Source organism: Balearica regulorum, chromosome 20 (genome assembly GCF_011004875.1).
Source record: "Balearica regulorum gibbericeps isolate bBalReg1 chromosome 20, bBalReg1.pri, whole genome shotgun sequence".
Classification (NCBI taxonomy): Eukaryota; Metazoa; Chordata; class Aves; order Gruiformes; family Gruidae; genus Balearica; species Balearica regulorum.
Window position 1 is genome coordinate 10,160,097 of NC_046203.1, and position 12,026 is coordinate 10,172,122.

At 62.7% G+C, this 12,026-nt stretch overlaps 1 protein-coding gene across 3 annotated transcripts in view; it reads left to right on the top strand.

Annotated features, from left to right (window-relative positions):
• Positions 1-12,026, top strand: part of NIBAN2 (niban apoptosis regulator 2) — a 32,188-nt gene that overhangs the window by 13,134 nt on the left and 7,028 nt on the right. For 2 of the 3 annotated variants that reach the window (XM_075772635.1, XM_075772634.1), the window contains exons 2-5: positions 3,694-3,824; positions 7,271-7,399; positions 7,519-7,624; positions 8,412-8,579. In XM_075772635.1, the coding sequence (XP_075628750.1) occupies positions 3,694-3,824; positions 7,271-7,399; positions 7,519-7,624; positions 8,412-8,579 (534 nt within the window). Of the gene's footprint in view, positions 1-2,132; positions 2,167-3,693; positions 3,825-7,270; positions 7,400-7,518; positions 7,625-8,411; positions 8,580-12,026 lie in introns of those variants that run through there. The other variant, XM_075772636.1, reaches the window with a different exon arrangement.

Sequence of the window (12,026 nt, forward strand, 5' to 3'; positions counted from 1 at the left end):
GGGGTTGCCCGGTGGCCGGGATGCCCAGAGCCCTTAGACTCCCCCACGCCGTGCAGAGCTGGCCGCTGCGGAGCCCCTTTATCGCCGCCTGCAGCCGCCACGTGCGGCTTAGTCATGGGGACGGCTGGGGAGGGAAGGAGGGGAACCCGGAGGCCGAGGAACAGATGAGGTCTGTGATCAGAGGTGCCGGCGCTGGGGGTCCCGCTGAGCCGGGCGCTAGTGCGGGTGGGTGCCGTTGGCACCCTTCTGCAGCCGCAGAGCTGGTGACCCCCCCTGCCCTGCCTTCCCAGGAACCAGAGGGATGTGCCGGAGCCTGCGCTGGCCCGGAAACCCCGGCTGCCCGCGGACCGGCAGCTCTGCACAGCACCGTTTGCAGTGTGCAGGGCCCGGCGTGACAGGGACCGCGGCGGTGGCACCCAGAGCAGTGGCAAAGCACCGTCTGTAGGCGGCTGGGGACACCCGGCACCCCCCTGCGAGGTCCCTGCGCGTGCCAAAGCACATTGCCGTGGGTGTCTGAGCCCGCACCCGGGACGGGGCGGTGGCAAGGTGGGACCCAGCCGAGCCCCATCCCTCCCGAGCCCCACCACGGCCGGCGGGGAGCTCGGGTGCGGGGCTGGGAGGAGGCAGGGGACACAGCTCTGCGGACTGTCGCCTGTCCCCGGACCCCTCCGGCTCTGGGCTGGACACGCAGCCGCAGCAGCTCGTAGAAGGATGGCCGCTCGTGGGTGGCCTCGGTTGTGCAGCCGGGGAGGGGGGATGCGCTCGGTAGCCCTCAGCACTGCTGGGAGGTTTTGTTCAGCCCGGTGAAGGAGCCAGCGGGTGGCTTAGCCGGTTCCCATGGGGGACACGTGGGGGACACGTGGGCCCCACGCAGGGTGCTATGGGGGGTGGGGGGGTCAGGGCACCCACTGGCATCGTCAGCGTGGGCTTCCCATCCTCTGCTCTGAAGCGAAGCCCGGCTGTCCCACAGCTAGTGGTCCAGGTCTTGCCGAATCCGGTGTCGCTTTGTGTCACCTCCTCACCGCACCTCTGGCCGCCTCCTCCCGATGCCCCGCTGTGGGTCCCTCCCGAGCCTGAGCATGGTGGCTGGTGGGGCAGCCAGGGGCCGTGCCAGCGGGCCACCGGGCAGGGAGCATCAGTGGTCCCCAGCATCCCCGCTGCACCCCGGAGGGGCTTGTTGGGCTGGGGGAGATTTAATCACCTTGGATATTTCACTGCAAATCTTTTGTTTCAGTGTGTGCAAGTAATTGTTTTTTCCTTTTCCATTTACTTAAGACCTCCTAATTGGCCCCGTCGTTAATCAGGGAAGAATGAGTGACTAAGCCGTCTCGCCTGCCTGGGGACGGGGGCTCTTTTTTTCCCATGAACTGAAAGGAAATGCAACCTCAAAATGTCCTTTTAAATCTCAGCTGTCAGCAGCGCTGCCCAGAGCCCTGGCCAAAATCACAGAGTTTTGTAGACGGGAGTTGCAACAGAGGTGCGGCGTGGACGCAAGCGCGGCGTGACTGCGAGCTCTTTCTTTTCCAGGACAAAATGCCAAAATCGGGGGTGAGGAATTTCTCTGCTGGGACGAGCAGGCGTCTCGTTCTTTGCTGCGAAAAAAGGTTGCTGAAATTTAAAGGGATTTTCGGCCCCGGTGTGGCGAGACACTGGCCTGCGGCGTTTGCTCCCGTCGCGGTGCTGGCAGTGCCAGCATCTCCTCGGGGATGGCTTTATCTGCCCCCAGCCGCTGTCCTCTGGCAGCATTTTCCTCCGGAGCGGCTCATCCCATGGGGATTTGCAGCACCCTGCAGCAAGCTGCTTCTTTGTGCCAGCTTGGCTGCGAGTGCGGCTCCGGCGCGGCTGCTGCTGGAGGTTTTGGCTCCCGCCGAGCTGTGCCGGGGCCGGCGCGGGGGGTCTGTTTTGTCTGGGTTCGTGCCCCCAGCATGGTGCTGGCTCCTGCGCTGGGGATGCAGAGACAGCATCGTTCCTCCCCGCGCCCATCGCCAGGGCTCTGGCAGAGGCTGAGCCGTCGGAAATAGTTGGAGGCGACTCAAATTCTTTCCCTTTCACAGGCTCTGGGGCAAAGTTGAGAGTGAAATTCGAAGTAGAGGCCCCGTGTGCCAAAGGCAGCTCCGGGGAAATTGTCTCCCTGGACATGTGATGCGATGCGATGGGGTTCTTGGCGTAGGAGCCTCACGTGGGGTTGAGCTGGGGTGGGGAGGGGAGAGGGCAGGGTGCCTGTGGGGCAGGGTGCCAGTGGGACAGGGTGCTGTGTGGGGCAGGGCGCTGTGTGGGACAGGGTGCCAGTGGGACAGGGTGCCGTGTGGGACAGGGTGCTGTGTGGGGCAGGGTGCTGTGTGGGGCAGGGTGCCAGTGGGACAGGGTGCCAGTGGGACAGGGTGCTGTGTGGGGCAGGGTGCCTGTGGGGCAGGGTGCTGTGTGGGACAGGGTGCCGTGTGGGACAGGGTGCTGTGTGGGGCAGGGTGCTGTGTGGGGCAGGGTGCCTGTGGGGCAGGGTGCTGTGTGGGGCAGGGTGCCTGTGGGACAGGGTGCTGTGTGGGGCAGGGTGCTGTGTGGGGCAGGGTGCCAGTGGGACAGGGTGCTGTGTGGGGCAGGGTGCTGTGTGGGGCAGGGTGCCAGTGGGACAGGGTGCCAGTGGGACAGGGTGCTGTGTGGGGCAGGGTGCTGTGTGGGGCAGGGTGCCAGTGGGACAGGGTGCCAGTGGGGCAGGGTGCTGTGTGGGGCAGGGTGCCTGTGGGGCAGGGTGCTGTGTGGGGCAGGGTGCCTGTGGGGCAGGGTGCCAGTGGGGCAGGGTGCTGTGTGGGGCAGGGTGCCTGTGGGGCAGGGTGCTGTGTGGGGCAGGGTGCCAGTGGGGCAGGGTGCCAGTGGGACAGGGTGCTGTGTGGGACAGGGTGCTGTGTGGGACAGGGTGCCTGTGGGGCAGGGTGCCTGTGGGACAGGGTGCTGTGTGGGGCAGGGTGCCTGTGGGGCAGGGTGCTGCCTTGGGACTGCCATTGGGATGGAGGGGATCTCCTCCGGTGTGGGGTGCTGGGGGGGTCCTGGCAGCTCAAGCTCTCCCAGCACCTCGGGCTCCCCCCAGTCTGGAGACAGGGGTCCTGGTGGGGGTCCCTGCCTCGCATGGGAGGGGTGACATGGGGGCAGTGCGGTGGGGGCCGGTCTGTCCTTCCCCCTTTGAATGTCCCTGCTGCGTGCATGGCCCCGAGCACCGCTGGCTGCAGAGCCTGGAGCCGCCCAGCCCCTGCGCAGGATGGTCCTTACGGGGGCACGGTGGGGCTGGGTGGGTGTGAGTGATGCTTGGGGCTCAGCGGGGGGAATCGCCCCCCAATTTCAGCTGGCCAAGGTGGTCGGAGCGGGGCTGGCGAGCTGCACAAGCCACGGGAAGCCGGCAGCATTGCCGGAATCAGCTTAATGTCAGGAATTTCCTGCTGGGGAGAAGAATCCATGGCATTAACGTGAAAGGCCAAAAAAAGATCATACTGACCCCAAATTAGTCCCTGGGTTGGATGGGGAGGGCAGAGGGCAGCGGGCTCGGCCGTGGACCCCCACCAAACCCTGCTCCCGCGGGCGGGAGGGTGACGGGGAGGGTGGGTGGGCAGGGGGAAGGTGTCCGAGCTGGGTCCTGGGTGGGCTGCGGCAAGGAGAGCCCCGAATCCAGCCCCTGCCTCACTTGGCTCTGCTCTCCCCTTGCAGAGAAGACGGGGAAGGTGCTGGGGGAGTTTTGCCGGTGCTACAAGGAGCAGTATGGCGTAGCGCTCTTCAACAGCGTCCGCTATGAGATCGAAGGCAATGGAGGGCCGCAGGCCCAGCTGCTCCACCGCAAGGTAAGAGCCCGGCTCTGCACAAGGAGCCTGGAGCTGGCAGGGAGCTCCATCCCTGTGCCCGGCGAGCACGGACTGATGTCCTTCCCGAAGCCCGGGCACGTCTCCTCTCCCTGTTCCTCCCTGCCGGGGCAGGATGTAGCCCCCGTGCCACTGGTCCAGCCCATCCCCGTGGCGTCATGCACCATCTGTGCAGCACCTGGGGCTCCCCAGGAAGGTTTCCTATCCCATCCCGTGCGACGAGCACACCCAGCAAGCAGAGACAGGGCTGGCTTTTGGCTGCAGCCCCCATGGATGAGCGTGCTTGGTGCCAGGGCTGGCACGAGCTCCTGGACCCCCCCGTGCCCAGGGAAGCCCCGAGCAGGTCATGCTGGGCTGTCATCCCCCTGCTCCTGGGTGCGAGCGATGCTCCAGCCCAGGCAAATGCCTGAGGAGGGGTAGGAAACCCCTGGAAGAGGAAGAGCAGGTGGCCCCAAGTCGGATCTCCAGCACCCGCCTTTCCCTGCATCCCACCCCCCGCCATGGGGCTTGTTCCCTGCAGCTCCGGCACCCGGGGACGGATCTTGCCCTCCCCTCCTGCCTCTAAAGGCAGATACACGCCGGCTGGGGCTACTCGCCACCAGACAGGGTTTGGGGTTCCTCCCTTGCTGGGTCGGTGGAGTCGCTGCCCTGTGGGTGCTCCTTGAAAGCAGGAGGAGATGTGATTGCACATGGGGATGGGTTTCTGCTTTTGTCTGGGGCTTAAAGGGGTCGGGTTTTAAGAAATCTAGAAATTGCATCCATGAGATCAGACTTCAAGCCCTGGGTGCTCACAGTGGTTGTCTCCCTGGCCCACCTGTGAAGGTGACACCTTGCCCAGGCACCTGGACGTGCCCCATTTCCTCTGAAAGCCGCCTGGGTGCTGGGTGTGTTGAGCAAAATAAAGGTGTGGAGGTTCCTGGGCAGGAGCCGAGCGCCCAGTGTCCTCAACAAGGCGTCCCTTGGGTTCCTTGCAATTTGGCAGATGCCTCCAACCCCCCCTGGGGGTATGTCCATCCCGAGGTTGGTTGCTTCATTAAAAAGCTCCAGCAAACAGCCCAGGAATGTCTGAGGAACGGCGGCGAGGCGAGGAGGTCAGGGACGCCGTGCAAGTCTTTTAAAACACCAGTGTATAAATAAGACATTCCTCTCGCGCGATGTCCCGTCTGCTGCCTGTCCTCTGCCAGGGTCCCGGCAGTGCCGCCGGGAGGCACTGGGGCTCCAAACACCTGGGGACCTGCGTGTCTGAGGGGTGGCTCTGCAAGGACCCGGGAAAACATCTCCTCCAGCTGGGCTTTGTGCTCCCCAAATACGCCCCAAAAGTTGTGGATGTCAAGAAGACGCAGAGTAGCGTCCTCTCTGTCCTTGGGCAGGTCCAGCTGGGATGTGGCATTTGGGTTTTTTAAATTCTATTTATTACTTTTTTTTTGCGATCTCTGTGGGCATGCGGTGCTCAGAGGCAGCTCCCGCGGTGACACCAGGGGCTGGTGACCCTCCTGGGCAGGGGGGGGACGGCTGGGCTGGGGTCCAAAGCACGGCTCAGTCACCTGAAATGCCAGCAAGAAGCAACAGCGATGAGAATAAGGAATAAACATTTCTGCCTTTGGTCTCTCCAGCAGCCCAGGTGTCCCCAGCCAGCACCACCAAAAAACTGTCCCCGAGCATCCTCTCTTCTCATAACAGCCCCTCCTGCCTCTCCCGGCCGGGCCCAGAGTTGACGTATCTGGACTCGGATCTCGCTCCCCATCGCTCGCCGTCCCCGCGGCAGGGATGCAGACATCCTCCACCCGCGCGCTTCCCGGCCCCCTCCCTGCCCAGCCTAGCAATTTGGCACATACCTGCCTGTCCCAAATATTTGCCGGGGTTGGGTGGTGTCGCCTCGGTGCCTCCGCTTGTGCAAGGAGGGTGTGCGAGGAGGGGCCGGCTGCGCCGGGGCTCTCAGGACGCTGGTGAGCGGCCGTTCCCTGGCCGAGTGTCCCCCGGAGCCCCGTCAGAGCTCAGCCTGGATTTTATTTCGTTAGCAGCCGGTCTGTATGACTTTGCCTTGGGCAGTGGTTTGGAAGCGAGTTTATAAGGGCTGATTCTCCTTGGGTGAGCCCCCCCGCCCGCGGTGCGATGCTGATGGGGGCTCTCAGAGCTGGCACCACGTTTCTGCCCCCATCCCCACTGGTGGGCTTGGGGTTCGGGCTCTCACCCCTCCCGCTGTCCCCCAGCCCTGCAGGGCTTGCTTCATGCTTTCTTCTCCCCCTTCCAAGGCCTTTGGAAAGCAGTACGGAGCAGCGAGGTGCTGTCAGCCTGTTTGCTGAGCCAAGCTGCTCTCAGACCTCCCTACCACCCAAGGGGCTGCGGGGTCAGGGAGTGGTGGGGGGGCTTGGGGAAGGCGGTGGGGTTCCTGTGAACCAGGAGATGGACAGAGCAGGGAGAGGAGAGGGAAAGGTCCTGCACAAGGGTCCTGGTGCTGGGGCATGGCGGGACCCAAGCCCTGGCTGGTCCCTCCTGATGGCCACCGTGGTGGATGGTGGGTGGCCACGGCAGGAGAGGTGGCTGCCGCACGCTCCTGCCCTCACGAGAGCTCTCGGCTCTTGTTTATGTTCCTTGGATCATAAAAATTCTTGGGACGAATTCTTGGCTCGCTCAGCCAGCCTGTGTTTGGGATGGCGTAAATGTTGCCGGCATGTGGGCCAAAAGGTGCTGGAGAGCTGGCGAGGGGCTGCTCAGGCTGGGGGGGGCTCAGGGGCGCGGGATGTCCTCAGCCTCTTCCTGTCGCTGGTCCTCCATGAAGTCCAGAGCATTTAAACATCGTCTGGTGCTGGGCTCTACAGAGTGGCTTCTTGTTTTTCCTTTCCCATGTCCCATCTGGAGACCATGCCAGGGCAGGGCTTGGTTCCTGCCATCTGCAGCTGGCCTCTGACCCACACCCTGGCAGGACCTTCTGGTTGATGGCACTACTGAGCAGTACCACGCGTGCTCCCGCCTGCCCCAAGCCGGGGAAATCACAGTAGTTGAGGTTGGGAAGAGCTGCTGGAGGGCTCTGCTCCAACCTGCCGCTTGGCCAAGTGAGCTCACGTTGCTCAGCTGAGCTTGGGGTATCTCCTGGGAAGGAGATGCCGGGGGCAGAGGTGTGACCACCACCGTGCTGAACACCACCACGTGCAACTTCACTGCTGTATGTGCAGCCCCTCTGAGGTTTTGTAGGGCTGTGTGTGTGTACCCCTCAAAGTTGTCACCCAGACACATTATTCAGCCACCAAAATTCACAATGCTATGGGAGATAGTGCAGTGCTGAACTTGGAGACCCTCAGCATAGCCGTAGTGCAGAAAACCCCACCCAAACCACCACGAATGGACCTTGCCAGGCTGTGGCTGTGGGATGGAGGGGTACCCAGCTGCCCCCCTCCCTGTGCCACCCACTGCATGTGTCCTCCCCGCAGGTCCCGCTGGAGGACCACGTCATCTACTCAGGCAACCTCTTCCAGTACATCGAGGAGAACAAGAAGTGGAGGAACCGCTTCTGCGTGGTCCCACACAACTATGGCTTGGTCCTCTACGAGAACAAACTGGTGAGGGGCATCACGCTTTCACCCATCCTTGGTGGGCACGGCTCCAAAGTGGGACACCCCATTGCTGTGGTGGCATGGCCGTGCTCCCCATCATCCATGACCCATCTTTTTCTGCTCAGGCCTATGAGCGAGACCTGGCACCACGCGTGCTGGTCAACAGTGCTGGCTACAAGATCCTCACCTCCGTGGACCAGTACCTGGAGCTGGTGAACAGCAGCCTGCCTGGTGAGTGGTCCTGGTGGCTACAGGGCGAGGAGGGATGCTTGGGGTCCCCTGCACCCTGATGCTGCTGGACATCCCTCAGGGACCTTTGGGAAGGGGTGGATTTGGGGTGTAGCATCCCTGGGGACCTTTATGAAGGGGTAGTTTTGGAATGTGGGGCTGTAGGGAAGGAGAACAGCCCCGTTCCTACACCGTGGGGTGTAGGATGCCATGTGTGGTGTCTGCTGCTCAGGTCCTGCCACAGACACTAGGGAAGGAAGGAAAATGTCTGCAGCTCTATGAGAGCTGCCCCAAGCTGCTGCCGCCTCCCTTTCCTGGAGAGTGCTGGGGGAAGGCAGCAGCTCCCGCTCCTCCATCCAGACCCCCGGGAGGACCAGCCGCCACCCTGCCCACCGTCCTCAGTGGTGGGCAGCCCCCAGGGAGCCGCTAAAACAGCTTGCGTAGGGCAGCAAGCCCTTCACCGGTTCAGGACACGTGCACGACAGCAGCGGGGTCAGGCCAGCAGCTCTGGGGAGGGTTTCACGCTGCAAATAATGATTTTTATTTTTTTGCCCCCCAATTTTCACTTCTGATTTCCTTTCTGGAAGAACGAGGCTTTTCACCCTTTTTTCCCCCTCTGTTTTTGATAGAACTCACAGCAAAGCTGCTGGGGAGGAGCTGAGGGGTGTCGCGTGCCCCTCTTCCGCCCCCAGCCCTGAACGCTGAGGGAGATGGACACCCCCGGCCCTGCAGCATCCCCATCCCTGTCCTGCTCCGTCTGCTCCTCAAAGCATCCTTCTCTCCTCCACAGGTGTGATGCCCAAATCGGGGCACTCCCCCATCCTGAAGTGCCCCACGGATTTCCCTCTCATCCTCTGGCACCCCTACGCCCGGCATTATTACTTCTGCGTGATGACGGGCAAGGAGCAGGAGAAGTGGCGGGCAGTTTTCCAGGACTGCGTCCGGCATTGCAACAACGGTGAGCGATGCTGGCGGGGTGGGGGGGAGACACGGGGTGGGGGGTCTGGGGTGGGGAGAGCATCATCCTCCTGCTCCAGAGAGGGTGTTGGGGACCCTGCGGTGGTTGGGTTGGGTTTTGGGCCGGAGGGGATGGCTTGGAGGTCAAGAGGAGGAATTGGGTTGGGAGATGTTGGGCGTCATTGAGCATCTCATCCTCCCTCTGAGCGAGGGTGGGGGGCGGGAGGGATCCAGCCGGGATCCATCCCTGTGCCCGGCTTCATCCCGCTGCCCGGAAGGAACGCGGCACAGGGCAGGCAGCGTTTGCAGGAGCCGGCGCGGAGCCTGGCTCAAGAGACACCCTGATGCCAATTTTCCACCCTGAGGTAGAAAATATTTGGTAATTAATGCCATCAAAACTCCAAGCCCCACCGTCCTGCTCCTCCCTCCCTCCACCAGCACCGCCCGGGCTCCAGCGAGCGAAGGCAGAGGGGGTGCAGGGCTGCGAGGGGCCGGGGCGGAGGCAGGACCTACCTCCCACGTCAGCGATACTCCGGCAGGAAAACACGATTTTCCTGCCTGGCCGTGGCCTGTGCGCTCCCGGGCTGAGACCCAGGTCTCGGCGGTGCCTTGGATGGCGAGAAGTTTCCTGGGGAAGGAGGTGCCAGTGCCGAAACCTGCTGAAAATCGGGTCTTTTAGTGGGCAAAGAGCGATGTTGCCTATTTTGTGCGTCTTTTCCCCCTGGGAGCTGCGTGTAGCCATGATTTTGCCTGAGTTGCTGTTTAGGGAGCAGAGAAATGGGGTTGGACCCGAAGCCTGCGTTTCAGTGGGGCTTTCCACCCTCCCATGTTAGATTAAATCTGAAAGCTTTGCTCTTTCCCTTCCTTTTGGTACTTCTCGCTGCAAAACACATCCCCATGCTGTTGGTGAGCTGGGGCCATCCGGGCTGGTCGGGATGAGCGTGTCCCCACAGCCCAAAGGGCCTGGGCTGCTTTGGGAGGGGCTGGGCGCAGTGACACCCCCCACCCCAGCCGCTCGTGCCCCCGGGATGCTGCTGAGCATCATTGCTGCACGCAGCTCAGCACCCCAGGACCCCCTGTACTTGCTGGCTGAACCCACAAAGCCGGGGCGCTGCGAGTAAAGCTAGCTCCTAATAGAAGAGGAATCAACCTCTCATACTAACAGAGAGCTGATTTTTTAATTTATTTGTCTTTAATTCCACCCCTCCCGGCTGCCGGGCGCTGCTGCGGGGGAGAGGTGTGAGCCCTTCGGCCGTCCCCGCTGCCAGCCGGGGCTGTGCCATTAAATCCTCCCCCCCCCGCCCCAGCATGTGACGAACGAACCTCCCCGGGGTGGGCAGCGGCCCAGGGAAGGCTCGGTGGGTTTCTGCATTTCTGGATTTCTCTGTGAGATGGTTCTTCCCTCCCGAGCACCGTTTCTGCCCCTCACTACTCCTGCAAGGGCTGAGCTACTGTTTCAAATTCCATGAAAGCTCTTTTGTTGTTGTTGTCGAGCAATTTTTTTTTTTTTTTTTTCCCTAAATTAGAGGCTCTGTTTCTGCCTCTGGTTGTGATTAGTGTGGGAAATTTCACCTTCCTTTTTAAGACTGTATTTTTGTAACACCAGCTCTTCTGTAAGGACCGGGGACGTGTAACATCGCTCCTCGCGCAGGAGGTGTCCCCGGAGCCTGGGTGCCCTTGGCTGCTCCGAGAACGTCCCTTGCCCTGTCTGGTGGCACGCAGGGCTGGAGCAGTGCCCACCCCGGGGGCTCTCGCCCCTCGTTGTGGGCAGGCTGCCCCGTTCAGCTGTTTTGGGCAAAAAAAAGGGCTTCAGATTCATGTTTCACCCTTCCCCTTGTGAGAGGAGATTATTCTGCGCCGTGAGCGGGGTGGACTTTGAAAAAGTCGAGGTGTAGCATCGCTCTCCGGTGCCGGGTACTCCCATCCCGTGGTGCACCATCACCCCGGGAGCCTTTCCAGGGTAGAGTCCAGGCTTGGGTGGTTGGTTCCCATCCCCGACAAGGCGAGCTCAGATCAGTGCTTAATTAACTGCGTATTAATGAAGCAAACTCATTAAATTTGCCCTGTGCAGTGGCATGGTGCCTTTTTGCAACCGGCCCTGTGTGCTTGTCCCTGGGCAGGGCGCAGGGCTGGGGACGGGTCCCCGCAGCCGGAGCCCACTGCGTCCCCGGGCTCAGCCAGGGACCCGTGACCCTGGTGGGGCAGATCCAGGCGGCTTCTCGGGGGGCGAATCCTGCCCCGCTCTCTGCGTGGTTTGGAGGATGAAGTTTGGCCATAGCAGCTCTGGAGAGGGACTGGAGCCTGTACCAGGCTGTCCCACGCGGGAGGTGATGCTGAGCTGCAAGGAGCCGTGGATGGGGAAGCGCCGGCCCCTGAGAGCTCAGCCCTGCTCTGGCTCCCGCTCCCACCGAGCACTGAGAAAGGGTCAGGCTTCACTTTCTCAGCGGTTTTTTTCCCCTGTATATTAATCTGCCCCTTAGGAAAAGCTGCTTAGGCTTGAAGTTAAATGTAATCATCTTAGAAAAATCTGTGTGCTTTGGAAAAGATCCGCTCAGTACCCCAGGCTGTCCCTCCTGGGAAGGGAGAAACCACCCCTGGCTGTGTCTCCCCAGGACAGTGCCTCGCTGGGCGGTCCAGGGCCGTGCCGTGCCCCTCCGCTGTCATCGCTGCGGGGATGCTCTGGGAGCAGGTTGGCTCAGCCACCACCAGCCACCCTGGGCTGGGTCCCATCCCACCTCCCTCCTGCCAGAGGCCGGGGTGTGGGGAGGGGAGTCGGGGTGCCGGGGGGGGGTTCGCTCCCAGGAGTGTTTCTCTCCGGCTGGCAGGTGCCTCCGCTGCCAGACCCTGGAGAGGCTGGGATGAGGCAGGGACACGCGTGGGACGTGTGCCAGCAGCTCCCAGCCTGTCCCGCCTGTCTGGCTCTCCCCATCTCCCCCTCCTCCGCCTGGCACGTGGCCGTGGGCTCCCAGCACCCTGCCTGTTCTCCTGATGGGTGCTGTGGGAGGGTGGGGGTGAAGTCTGAGCCCTCCTCATGCCGCAGTGACGTCTCGGGGGCAGCCCAACCGGCCGGAGCCCAGCGTGGGTCCCACAGGGCTGGCTCTGGGACGGGGCCCTGGCTCTTCCTCCCGAGCTGCACCGCTGCCTGCCGGCCCCCCCCTCCCTCCAGCCCTCCCGGCTGCCCCGTCCTGTGGTGCTGGTGGGCTCGCTGGGCCCCATGCAGCACCGGGGAGCACTGACCCCCCCATACTGGCGAGTCCCTGCTCCTGCTGTGCCTTTGGGGCTCAGTGAGCCCCTGGGTCCCCGTGTACCATGAGGGCTTGCTGAGCCCCCCATCCTGCCGCACCCCTGCTCCTGATGTGTCTTCAGAGCTTGCTGAGCACCTGGGGCCCTGAGCACCATTGGGGTTCACCGAGCCCCCCATCCTGCTGAGCCCCTGCTGTCCCATCAG